Source organism: Microtus pennsylvanicus, chromosome 3 (genome assembly GCF_037038515.1).
Source record: "Microtus pennsylvanicus isolate mMicPen1 chromosome 3, mMicPen1.hap1, whole genome shotgun sequence".
Classification (NCBI taxonomy): domain Eukaryota; kingdom Metazoa; phylum Chordata; class Mammalia; order Rodentia; family Cricetidae; genus Microtus; species Microtus pennsylvanicus.
In genome coordinates this window covers 40,793,058-40,806,227 of record NC_134581.1, presented here as the reverse complement: position 1 = coordinate 40,806,227, position 13,170 = coordinate 40,793,058, and the positions used below count along the sequence as shown (strand labels likewise).

Below are 13,170 nucleotides of genomic sequence, written 5' to 3'. Positions count from 1 at the left end.
CTGGAGTTTGGCTCCTAAAAATAGAATCTGTGTTTTTTGCAAGAGCAGCAAATGTTCTTAGCTGTAAGCCATCTCCCTAGTACCATTATTTATTAGATATATTTAATACGATTAATGCTGTTATTGGTCAGAAGGTTCAACGTTTTAAGACTAGATGAGATTTTTAAAGTGAAAAATGAGAGTGGATGGAAGAAAAGTCCCAAGAATTCAGTCTTAACGAGTTCTGACTTGAGCAGATCAGGAAGACCAGGAAGAGATGAACAGGTAAGGAATGAAGGAAGATTTTGGCCAAGGAAACCAAAAAAAAAAAAAAAAAAAAAAAAAAAGGAGTTGAAGTAGAGTAGGAATAAAACCTGAAGAGTCAAGTAAATGATAACCTGCTTCAAGGAGAGCAGTATTCGCTTGTCAGGTAATGCCTCATATTCAAGATCAAAACTTGACCATATGATTAAGCGATCGTCATTGGTCTTCTTGAGAGGTTGAAATGTACATTGGACAGGAAGGGGGTTAAGAGAAGACGATGAGTGAGAAAAGAGGGATAGTGGTCTAGAAGTTTATGAAACAGCCCAATAGTAAGAAGAAAGATTGACCATGTGATGTTGGACAAGAGGAAAGGAGGAGAGAAGAGGGAAAGGAGAAGGGAAAGCATGAGACTGGCTGGACTGAGGCTTCCCTTTGTGATGGGGAGGTGGTAGGTTGAGTAGAGTGGATGAAGAGATGGGGTCTTAGAAGATCTCTAAGAATGACTTGGCACTAGTAATAGAACAGGAAGTTTGAATATATGGCATACATCTATGTTAATGAGTATATAGTGTTATGAGAGCTTGAGGAATATTTAATTATTTTTAAAGCAGAAAAATTGTAGTTTTAGACCTTGCTTAATATTGTTTCAATGGGCACCCTGATTGCTTTTCGGGCTGAGGAGGCGGGGGGACTTAATTGGGGGAGGGGGAGGGAAATGGGAGGCGGTGGCGGGGAAGAGACAGAAATCTTTAATAAATAAATAAATTAAAAAAATAATGACAATACTATAAGAAAAAAAATATTGTTTCAATGGATGCTACATAGTGGGGTTAAAAATAAATCAAAGGGCCTCTGAAAAGAAATTTGAAAAGATAGTTTAAGTTTCTTGTTTTGTATGGTATCTGAACATATTTGTGATATGACGTAGGACATACATGATACACATTCATGTTACACATGTGTATATGTTGTATGCACTTTGGTTTTTGTGTAGACAATAGGAGCCAGATTTCTCTTCTTCTAGGGGTAATACCCTTATCCAGGGCATCCTGCCCTGTGTCCTGCAGGGCAGAACACTGCACAAGAGGCCAGGTGAATGCAGCAGCCAGCTGGCTCTGCTGATGTTCTCCAGCTAGTCCCTTAGCTTTGGGCCACACCCTTCAGTCTAATCATGTTTTTATTGAATGTCTTACTGCAGTCATGCTGATGGTAAGCCTCTAAAAAAAGCCCAAAGGACCAAGGAGACTCTCACACCTCACCTGATACCTCATTTTCTCTATGTCCATACTCTCTGCCTGACGGTGGGATATGTGCGTATTCAGGTGTGCTTATGAGGTCCATATCATCATGCTTCACCTTTATTTTCTAATTAATTAATTAATTAATCAGCGCTAAAATCTGTCACTGAGCCTGGGACTCTCAAGTTTGACAAGACTGACCGGCCAGCAAGTTTTTAGAAATGTCCCTACTTTCCTCATCTCCCATCCCCAGAACTGGGGTTACACTTGTGAACCTCCACTCCAGGCTTTTCCACGGGTACTGGGAATCTAAACTGAGTTTATTCTTGAACAGTGGGCTCTTTGCCCTGTGAGTTATTTTATTGGCCCTCTGTAACATATTTTATAAAGCTTCATGTGTAATTCAGTGCTCCCTTGGGTTAAATGAGCTGATGAACAAATGAAGAACCCGAGGGTGTTTTGGGAACTCCATTTTATAGCCAGAATGTTAGAAGCATCATCTATACAATCTAGGGCAAATGGCATCTCAAATGTTTGTTCTGTGCCTTGTACCTCTAGGCAGGCAAAGTCAGAAGTGAATGGAACTCGTGGGTGTCCAGCAGGCGTGTACTGCTGCAGAACTGATAGCCTTGTTGTCTGGTGGCGTGAGTCTCAGCACCTTTTTAGACCACAGGAGTCTTTTTTGTTGTATGTGATGTAAGAACAAGGGTAAACACCGCCACCTGATGGAGTCAGTGAACCCAGAGGCAGAGTGACCACGGAAGAAAGGGCTTTATTGACAACAAGCTGGCTGTTGGAATATACAGGCTCTTGTCTTCCAGTGAGCATCTTGTCCTTTGCCCCAAGGGAGAATGTTTTGTAGGAAATTTTAAAGGAAGGTATGGGGGTTCCAGACAGGTGGGCTGCCTTAGTTGTCCATTGTTTCTAAACAAGGCCTCTGGAGGACGAGCCCCACACATCCCCTCTTGCTCACTTAGGTCAGTCACTGTGTTGGCAACAGAGGCTTGTGTCTGGTTGTGTTGGTGCCTCTGGCAGCACACTTCTGGGTGTAACCTTCTCTGATAACTTGGGGCCAGGTTCTGCTCAGGAAGAGAAGGTCTCTCTGTGTTCTCCTTGACTTCGGTGTGCTGTCAATCAATAAAAAGACAGGCATTAGCAAGCATTAACCCTCCAGAGGTAGGGTAGGCAGGAATGAGGAAATTATAAGGGTAACTCCTTATAATTGGAACTTGACATGAGGAGCTGTCGTGGGCTTTCCCAGGCAGTTTATTGTTTCTTGACACAGTACTTGTTGTGTATTTTTTATTGTTATGACTTAAAGTAGGGAACAATGAAAAAAAACTTTTTCAATATAGTGACCTTAACCACTGATGCAGACAGGAAGCTCCCTTAAATGAAGCCATGTAGTACAATGACTAGGAGTCGGATTTGGGTCATTGTTAGCTATCAATTCGACAAATCTAGAATCATCTGGGAAGAGGGAGCCTCAACTGAAGAATTGACACAATCAGACTGGCCATGGGCAAGCCTGTGAGGCATTTTCTTAATTGCTAAGTGATGTTGGAAGAACTCTGACCACTGCGGACAGTGCCACCCCTTGGCAGGTTGTATAAGATGCTGGCTGAGAACTAGCCAGTCAACAAGCAGCATTCTTTGTGGTTCTGCTCTGTTTCTTCTTGAATGCCTGCCTTGACGTCTCTCAATGATGGAGTGTGATCTGGCACTGTAAGTCAAACAAACCCTGTCCTCTCCAAGATGCATTTGATCAGAGGGTTTGATCACAGAAACAGAAAGCATACTAAGGACACATACTCAGTATTCAGTGGTCCTTTCTGCAAATCTTTCTTAGTTATCTCTGTTTGGACAAATATCTAAACCTCCAAACCTCAATTTCTTATAAAAATGGCTAATAACTAACCTGGCAGAGATTTAATAGTTAAGTGAGATAAAACATTCACTTCACTCATATTGACTAGCATTCATAGCTATGTACTTCTACCAGAGGAGAAAGGTAGTCGTCAATATTACCCAGCCACAAACCTTGTGACCTACAACAGTGACCTGCCTTCAAGATATACTGGTACAATAGTGGCATAAATGCTATGGGAGTACCCAACCACTTTTTTTAAAAAAAATATATTGGGCTATATATTTTTTCCTGCTCCCCTCTCTTCCTCCCCACTCCTCTTTTGTCCTTCCCCATGATCCCCATGCTTCCAATTTTCTCAGGAAATCTTGTCTTTTTCTACTTCCTATGTAGATTAGATCCATGTATGTCTCTTTTAGGGTTCTCATTGTTGTCTAGGTTCTCCGGGATTGTGAGTTGTTTCCTTTGCTTTATGTCTAAAAGTCACTTATGAGTGAGTACATATGATATTTGTCTTTCTGGGTCTGGGTTACCTCACTCAATATGCTGTTTTCTAGATCCATCCATTTGCCTGCAAATTTCAAGATGTCATTATTTTTTTCTGCTATGTAGTACTCCATTGTATAAATGTACTACATCTTTATCCATTCTTTAGTGGAAAGGTATTTAGGTTGTTTCCTGGTTCTGTCTATGACAAACAATGCTGCTATGAACATAGTTAAGCACATATCCTTGTGGTACGACTGAGCATCCTTTGGGTATATACCCAAAAGTGGTATTGCTGGGGTCTTGAGAAAGGTTGTTTCCTAATTTTCTGAGAAATTGCCACACTGATATCCAAAGTGGCTGTACCAGCTTGCATTCCCACCAGCAATGAACGAGTGTTCCCTTTACCCCATGTCCTCTCCAGCATAAACTGTCATCAGTGTTTTTGATCTTGGCCATTCTTACAGGTGTAAGATGGAATCTCAGAGTTGTTTTGATTTGCATTTCTCTGATGGCTAAGGATGTTGAGCATTTCCTTAATGTCTTAAGTGTCTTTCAGCCATTTTAGATTCCTCTGTTGAGAGTTCTCTATTTAGGTCCATACCTCATTGTTTTATTGGGTTATTTGTTCTTTTGATGTCCAATTTCTTGAGTTCTTTATATATTTTAGAGATCAGTCCTCTGCCTGATGTGGGGTTGGTGAAGATCTTTTTCCCATTCTGTAGGCTGTTGTTTTGTCTTGTTGACCATGTCCTTTGCTTTACAGAGGCTTCTCAGTTTCAGGAGGTCCCATTTCTTAGTTATTTCTCTCAGTGTCTGTGCTGCTGAGGTTATATTTAGGAAGTGGTCTCCTGTGCCAATGTGTTCAAGTGTACTTCCCACTTTCTCTTCTATGAGGTTCAGTGTGGTAACCAATCACTTTTAGATTAGATCTAAGGCACAATCTATGAGACTAAATTTATATCTGACCCTGCTAAAGTGACCAAGGACCTTGAGACTAGGTAGGTCGTAGGCCTAGGGGAGAACATCATATTATCCTGCTAAAGGAACATAGCAATAACATGGCTCCTAATCACAGATTGCTATAACCTTCATCAGAGAACCTTCTTGCAGTAAATGGGAATTACCAGAGACCCCCAACTGAACAATGTGCAGAGGTGGAGAGACTCTGGAGCACTCAGCTGTAAATGGGATGTCTTCAGCAAATACCTGCCCTTGGGGCTCTGGGGTCAATTCAGAAGAGGAGGCAGAAGCCTTGTAAGAGTTAGAGGTAGTGAATGACTTCAAGGAAATAGTGTCTTCCAGATACAGCAGGACTAATGCTCATATAAACTTATACAGCGCCTGGGCCAGCACCCACAAAACCTGCACAGGTTCAAGACAGAAAAAAATCCAGCACTAAAAGGCAGAAGTGGATACAGAATCCTTCCCTATCGAAGAAACTATTTGCAATTGATACTTGGTAGGAGAGGGAAAAGCACATGTTTTTCTAATGGAGTGTACTGGGTACATCACCCCTACTCCAAGGCAGGCCCTATGCCCAGGAGTAGCTGGCCAACACAAAACACATTCCCTCTCTCTCCTCTCTCTGGGGTGTGTGTGTGTGTGTGTGTGTGTGTGAGCTTTTTCTTTTGTTTTGACATTTTCTTCATACTGTTTTTATTGCGATAGAGGGTGTAAAAGAGCATGAAGTTGGGAGGCTAGGGAAGTAGGGAGGGTCTAGGAGGAGTTGAGGAGAGGGAAAGTGTGTCTGAAAGAGTCAAAAGAGTGTTCAAAGTGTCTTACTGTAATGTCTAGGATGTGGTGCAGGGTTATTGATGCATATGATTTGGTTTTCTCTAGTTAGCTAGATGCCAGTTGTGAGGAAAAAGTTGTTTTATTTCCTGTTTTTATCTGCTGTGTGCATGCAAACCCATACTCACACCCAACTTAGTAGAGTTGAAAAGCATCTTAATCTTATGAGTTATGAGAGAATTTGGTTGCTGTCTGACTTCAAGCCTGTTCTGTGGAGCAATTCATGCAGGAGTTTATATCTAAAATATGACTTGTGATCTTGTCTTTGAAAATCTGTAAGAAAAATCCAATAACCAATGTTAATAATTCAGGTTGCATAGTATTTGTAGTGATATTTCAAATAGTGTCAGGTAGTCTTGCTCAGAGCTCTATGCATGAAGTAGTCACAGACTTAACTTTAGACACTGAGTGATGCTCTGCAGGGTCTCAGTGGTCAGTCACTTGGACCAATATCTACCACTGCCAGGAGAACTTCATGAAGACTGTTGTAGATCTTTCTCTCTTTTTATGTCTCACACTGAAAAACAGTTGGCCTCTCTATTTTCCATCATAACCTAATACTCATACATGTTTATGAAAAATATGAATAAATGAGTAAAAATTCAAATTCTTCATTCAATTGATATCATTTTTGGAGCTTGTTAATCTTGAGATGTTTTCTTATTTTTTTGTCCTTATCTGGATTTAATAATGTTTTCTATCTATGATTTTTATTTTTAGCAAACCAATGTGCTTATAATAAATGCCATCATTAATTTATTAATTTATGATTCCATTTTATAATAATAAAAAAACCATATTTTTCTGTAATTAACTGAAGAAAAATAACCTGAAAATACTTTTTCTAAAGGTGTTTTCAGAGGCAGTTTAGTAAGAAAGGGAATCTTGCTTAAATGAATTAAGGAATTTTAGTGTACAAATAATCGCTTGTAGGACAGAAATACCTGATGGAAGGCAACATTGGGTATATGCAACCCACACCAGCTGTGGCCAACTGTTAGCCAGTGCCCAGTTTTCTCACGGTGTCTGGGCACCAGGAAGCTAATAGCCCTGGGGTACACTGATACAGGTGAGAAGCAGCCAGTGGGCAGCTTTGTACCAAAGGTATGTGCCAGGGGCTACCAGATAAAGAGTAATCTCTTCAAATTGCAAATTTGATCCATCTGTCTTCTCTTCCCCCTGCCCCCACCACGGTCGGCTGCCGCACTGGTGCACCCTCTTGGTTATCTTTCCTGTCCCTAGTCGGTTTCCAGCCAGCGATTGTCCTCCTTGTTCACTGTTCTAGTCTGACGTGTAAGCAGGCCTAGGGGTTTCTGTTTGTTCTGCTTAATTTGTCTGTCTTCCTTTTTAGTTATTTGGTTCTTTCAGTTCAGCCTTAAAATACGGGTAGCTGCTGCTTAATGTGTAATGACTAGCTAAGAAAACACAAGACGTTGTTATGCCTCCCAGCTCGGCTCTTGGGGATCATTTTGAAGGCACTGGCGCATGCGGGTAGTGGCTCACATTTTGTAGCATGAATCTACTCATTTTGCACTTGGCACTTGGACACTGCTGGAGTCATCACTAGTCCAGAGGAAGACGAATGTGGATGTGTTCTTGTTTCTCATTCCTAATGTACAGCAAGTTGTTTCCTAGGGAGTCTCCAGGTGATGCCTTATTTGCCTTTCAACGGAGAAAGGCCAGGAGTGACCCCTGTAGCTCCTTCCCACTTCTGGGCATTGCTTCTAGTGTTCCTGGCTTGTTTACTTAACAGATAGGAAGGAAAGCAGACTGGGGACCCAGCTGAGTGGAGGATTTGCCTAGGCAGTGTGAGGCCCTGGGCTTGATCCCAGCATGGTCTTCATAACTCCACAGTTTTCAGTTACTAGTGGGGTCTTCCAGCAGTGACTTTGGGGATGCTGACAGCTTTCCACCTCCGCAGTGAATCCCAGCAAAGCTCAGTGACGTGTTTTTCCGCTCAATATTTCTGCAGCCAGCCTTCCATGGGGTTCAAGGCATCTAGTGTGGTAGCCCTGGGAACCGAGTCTGCCCTTTAATGGCTCACCTTGTAGAGTCTTTTGTTTGTTTGTTTATTTATTTTATTTTATTGAGAAAGGTCTTGTTATATAGCTCAGACTGGATGTGAGCTTGTAGCAATTGTCCCGCCTCAGCCCCTGAGTGCTGGGATTGTAGCTGTGAGCCATCTTGCATGGTGTACAATGCCTTGAGGTACTCTGCATATGTGGACATGCTTAGTAAGAATGAGGGTTGACGGGAAGGGTTTCCTGAAAGAGCTTCTCTTACACCTCTTTATTTATTCATTTAATGTGTATGTAGTCTATCGGTGCATGCACGTACATGTGCCACGGCCTGCATGTGGAGGTCAGAGGACAATTTCAGAACCCGGGTCTCACCTTCTTCCACAGTGTGGGTTGTGAGTGTTGAACTGTGATTGTCACCTTTGGTAGCAAGCACCTTTACTTACTGCGCCATCTCAACAGCCCTGACAGATTTTCTGAGAATTACGTCATTGTAGATTTAGGGCTGTGCTGAAAAAGCAAGGTTAGATGTGTGCCTTGAACTTTGCCCACTTCATTGAAAAGTTGCACTTCATGGTTTAAATTGAGAAACCGATTGGATAATTTGATTTACCTTTTTTTTTTTGGATTGGGGGGGTTGTGCTTTGCTGTATGAGGTTGACATTTTCAGAATTTTTAAAAAAAGGATAATTATCCTCTAAACTATCCTTACTGTCCATTTCTCTTTGTGTATAGAAGATTGCCGTCAAATTATTAGTGGTTTCAATGGAAGGATGTGGGGGGCAGGGAGAGGTGTAACTAGGGTCTATTAGAGCGGTGATCTCAGTTTTATGTCACTTAATCTCCACAGCAATTCTGTAAGGTAAGTGAGACTATCCCACCACTGAGATAAAGGTAAAGATATGATCAGGGAGCCAACCTGCTCAGAGCAGTCAGTGGTGGGGCAGAGTTTCAAGCCTCGGTTTTAAGAGAATCCAACTCGTTCTAGTCTGTCTTCTCTGCTTACTCCCCAGGACGGTGTGAGCAGTTCATTCATGCACCAGGGACTGTCAGTTGTGTATCTCGTGCTAGGCCTTAGGAGCAAGCAGGAAATAAGGGGTCTGTGCCCCGATGGATAACAGTGGCACAATGGGATGTGTGTTTTAGCGGGATTAGTGCTGATCTGAAGATCAGCAAGAGTAGAAGCAGGTATGTAAGCCACTGCGGAAGCCTTGGATTGAGATAGCAGAGGAGAGGCAGAAGAGTGGGTGGGTATGAGGTGTCTCTGCAGGGAGAGCTGGTGCAGTTAATTAAAGGGTGATGAGAATGCGGAAGGAGCCGGAAGAGTTGAGGATGACTCCAGGTGGGATTGGAACTGAGTGATGCTGCCTTTCCTAGTGTAGGGCAGAACAAGGCGGGGTGCAGACCAGAATAATGATGACAATGTGTCTGTTCGTTGTTGTGTTAGGTTCCAGCAGGCAGGTAAACATCTGGGAATTTCATGGGGATCTGGGATGATGAGAGAAGCTTGAGTATCCCTCACACACAGATGGCATGTGAAGCCGTGAGGGTGGCTGCCGTCATAGGGAAAGCAGGCACGCATATGCAGCAGAGGAAGCCTAAAGCAGAGTTACCGGTTTACTGTCTGCGGAGAATCTTTGTTTCGTTTGTTAACTTAGAGTTACATGTACATATAGGAGCTGCATAGAGAAGGTAGCTCATTCTGCAACCACGGCACAGGAAAGATTAGCCACCAAACACACTGCAAGATGCCAGCATGTGAGCCGTTTTCAACTGAACTGTGTGTCTCTGTGTGGCTCTTGTGAGGGACTGCATCTCAAAGTCCTGAGGTCATGGGATCTTCAGTGGAGTTCCTAGGCATGCATAACAAACAGTATGTTACATAAATCGCCTGCTCTTTAAGTACAGGTGAATAGTGGAAGAATTAGGTTCCCATTGAGATACCGAAAGTAGGGTATCTAGGTTCAACTTGCTGGCAGATTGAGTCACACATTAGTCTTATAGCATAGGAGCTCCTTTAAAAAAGCATTTTGGATAGCTTGTGCCCCTTTGGTTGCTCAGTAGACAGAATTATAAATGTTAACGTTTCAGAATGCCAAGCGTGAAAGCCTCATAGGGACAGTTGAAAATGGGATGTCTTCAGTGGGCACTACCTGGAAACCATTCAAATGCGAGACAACAGGTAAACAGTTCATTGTTCAGTAGACCCACACGGCAATATGGTTGACTGGGCTGCATATAGAAATGCTTTGAAATGAAGAAAGCCAGACACAAAAGAATGCAGACTACCGGTATGATCTCATTTATATGAAGTTCAAGAACAGGCAACAACTGAGGACAGCGGAGATGACAGGGAGGCGTGGGAACCGGTAGAGATGCTCTGTGAACCGAGGAGGGTGCTTCTTAGATGGGGCATTCATCTGTCCAAATTCATTAACGTGCGTATTTAGATTTGTTCACTTCACTGTGAGCTTCAAATGAACAGCAAGGTAGGAAAATGGGAACATATGCTGAGCAGTTGTGTAGGAATGAGCCTGCGGAGTACATGCCTCCTGTCTCAGACTCAGGGAGCCCACAGGAAAGACCCCCCCTGCCCCACCCCCCAGCACCGCAACCCTTCAGGACCAAAATGAGTTCTTTTTACACTCTGTTAACTTTGCACCATAGATGTCTATTCTTACAAGATGAATGAGCCACTCAGATTCCTTGAGGTAGAATTCTAAATTGTCTTCAGATGAAAGGTAGGAACTGTGAGCATTTCCATCCCGAACTATACTCCAGTATACTCACGGCTGAAGCAGGCAGGTTACAGGAATTCCTGAGGGTGGAGCAGCCTCGGCCTTCGTTATCTAAGGTGGACAGACAGCAAGAGGTAGCAGGATGCAGAGGAGAGGGAGCAGCCATTTTTTATGACTTGAGATTTATTTACATGGGTAAAGGAGAAACGATTTGAAGACATCTCCACAGTTATTCATATTGCTTTATTTGTTCCTCTGAACAGGAGATAGTGGAGAACCTCCTTCAAAATGGAAGATGGAAAGCCCGTTTGGGCTCCCCACCCCACAGATGGATTTCAGATGGGCAACATTGTGGATATTGGCCCTGACAGCCTAACTATTGAACCCTTGAACCAAAAAGGCAAGGTAAGTGTCTCATAGAGATTTCAAAATGTGATCTCTTTCAGATACAGCTGTATATATTATATATATGTGTACACACACACACACACACACACACACACACACACACACACATACATATAAATTCTTCCCCATGAAACGTGAAAATGAAGTCTACATTCCTGCTATAGTGGCTGAATCAAATGCCCGACAATGCCATCGAAGGTTTGGGCTGACTTCCTTGTTTAGCTGGGAAGTGCGCACTATGAGGAAGTAGGATCCTGTGATTCTGAACCAACACTCTTAGTTGTGTGAGAGAATGCACTCAGTGGCAGCATCTTTATCCCATATGCCAGACTGTTATGATCACTGGTGTGGCTGTGATGGAGTCGGCGTTTTACCAAGTAAACCTGGACGATGTGGGTGCTGCTCTGAGGTCAAGCTCTGCTGGGAGCTTCAGCTTTGTCATCTCCTTTTCCTTTTTTTTTCATTTCATTTACATAAACTTATATAATGTGGGATTTGGGTAAATATCTTTCTATTAAGGAAAGATATTTGACTCTTAAACCTCCCATATATTGTTATTTTTATGATAGTAGTGTAAAATATACTTTAATTCTGTACATATATTATTTACTTTCTTTTGTAAAGTCTTAGACATAGACTAGTCAAGATTCCTAAGTGGACCTTCGGGGAGAGTGACCAGGAGTTTTGATTTGCTTACAGCCAGAGCCCCCAATATAGACATGTGTGTTTCAGTCTTTTGGACCACAGTCTCACAGTTTTAAGTTTAACAAATAATCCTACTAAACATTTTTTTTCTGACTAAATATGCGGATACAATTTCTGTTTACTTCAAGCTCTGCAAATATCCATGAATAATTTATGTTCTACCGCTACATGGTTAAGCTAAGGCCATATGACTGCCATCCTTCTGGGAACCCTAGAAAAACAAGGTGGATCTCTCATGAGGTCTCTTCAGAGAGAGGACTGTTCTGTTACTGTAAACAACCCAGGAACCAGAATGCCTAATATATATTGTGCCATGTTAGTGGAGGCCAATTAAAGATGCCTTCAGGAAAGGAAAGATAAAGTGTTCTCGTTTTCATTAGCAGTGCCTGTGTGTGCTGTTGGCCACACCGCCTTTTTAAAAAGTGGCTTTTTAAAAGTTCACATACAATAAATTTTGATAGCCTTTGCCTTTTGCTTAACGTGTTTCATAAGCTCAGTAAGCTAAAGGCCAGAAGTGAGGGCTGTACGTCCCGAGTCTGTTCCGCTGAGGTTTGTCACCTCTGTAGGTGACAGAGTAATTCAGCTCAAGAATAAAAGAAACTTGATTTAAGGGGATGGGCTTTTGTAAAATATTTTATATATTTCAGAGTGTTTGAACTATGTCATGTTAGTGTTCCTAAGGTGTATATGTGTGTGTGTGTGTGTGTGTGTGTGTGTATCTAGAACCAATAGAAGTGCAGTTTAATTCAGACATTTTGGGGGCATTTGTTTATTTGTTGTGTGTGTGTTTGTGTGCACATGTGCATATGTGCATGTGAAAGTAAGAGACTAACTTGAGAGTATTGGTTCTCTCCTTCCATCCTGTGGGTCCCAAGGATTGAGCTCAAGATCTCAATTTTCATGGCTGAGTCATCTTGCCAGCCTGGAGGCTTAGTTTAAATTATGGAATCACATAAATTTTATAGATCTACAAATATTCCTATGAACTAAAGTCTAAATTTTCTAAAAAATATTATGGGGGCTTAAGCCACTACCTTTACAGAAAGTTATTTTTAGTGTGTGTGTGTGTTGTTGTGCACAATCTTTTTGAGTAGAGATCAGAGGACAACCTGCGGGAAGTGGTCTCTTTCTTCACTACATGGGTCCTAGGAGGTTAAGCTCTGGTCCCCAGGCTTAATGGCAGGTGCCATTATCTACTGAGCCATCTTGCTGGGCCCTGGTTTTCTTCTGATAATGGAAAAACTTCCCTAACATAAAAATAAAAACTTTTTGATGGAATTTTCTAAAATGAGATATTTTGTTTTATTGAAAGTAGAGAAAATAGAGGCTAATTGTTAATTTGGGGGTCTGAAGGAAGAGGGAGAGAGACTTCTGGACTGGTCTTAGCTTGCCGTTAACCTTCTTATTTAAGGAGCTCAGTTGCTCCTCCCCTGCAGCATTCATTTCTCATCTGGAGTCTTTTGCATTGGCTATAGTTCCTGCCAGGTTAGGATCATGCCCTCTGTTGCCATGGCTGCGGTAAGTGTATATACAGTTCTGTGGTATTAGCAGCTATTGCAGAACGAATTTTCCTACAGAACCATTGCTATGAATTGATTGTTTTATGCTGTCTTCTTCTACATACTGTTCACTAGTTCATACTGATCCAAGTTCACTTTTGAAAGAATAGCCTC

At 42.1% G+C, this 13,170-nt stretch overlaps 1 protein-coding gene across 7 annotated transcripts in view; it reads left to right on the top strand.

Moving 5' to 3' along the window:
• Myo6 (myosin VI) overlaps positions 1 to 13,170 on the top strand; it is a 133,629-nt gene that overhangs the window by 42,369 nt on the left and 78,090 nt on the right. For all 7 annotated transcript variants that reach the window (XR_012909986.1, XM_075965125.1, XM_075965124.1 and 4 more), the window contains exon 2: positions 10,648 to 10,789. Coding sequence is in view for 6 of the 7 variants with exons in the window: in XM_075965125.1 (XP_075821240.1) it covers positions 10,673 to 10,789 (117 nt within the window). In the remaining variant the exon portion in view is untranslated. The remainder of the gene's footprint in view (positions 1 to 10,647; positions 10,790 to 13,170) is intronic.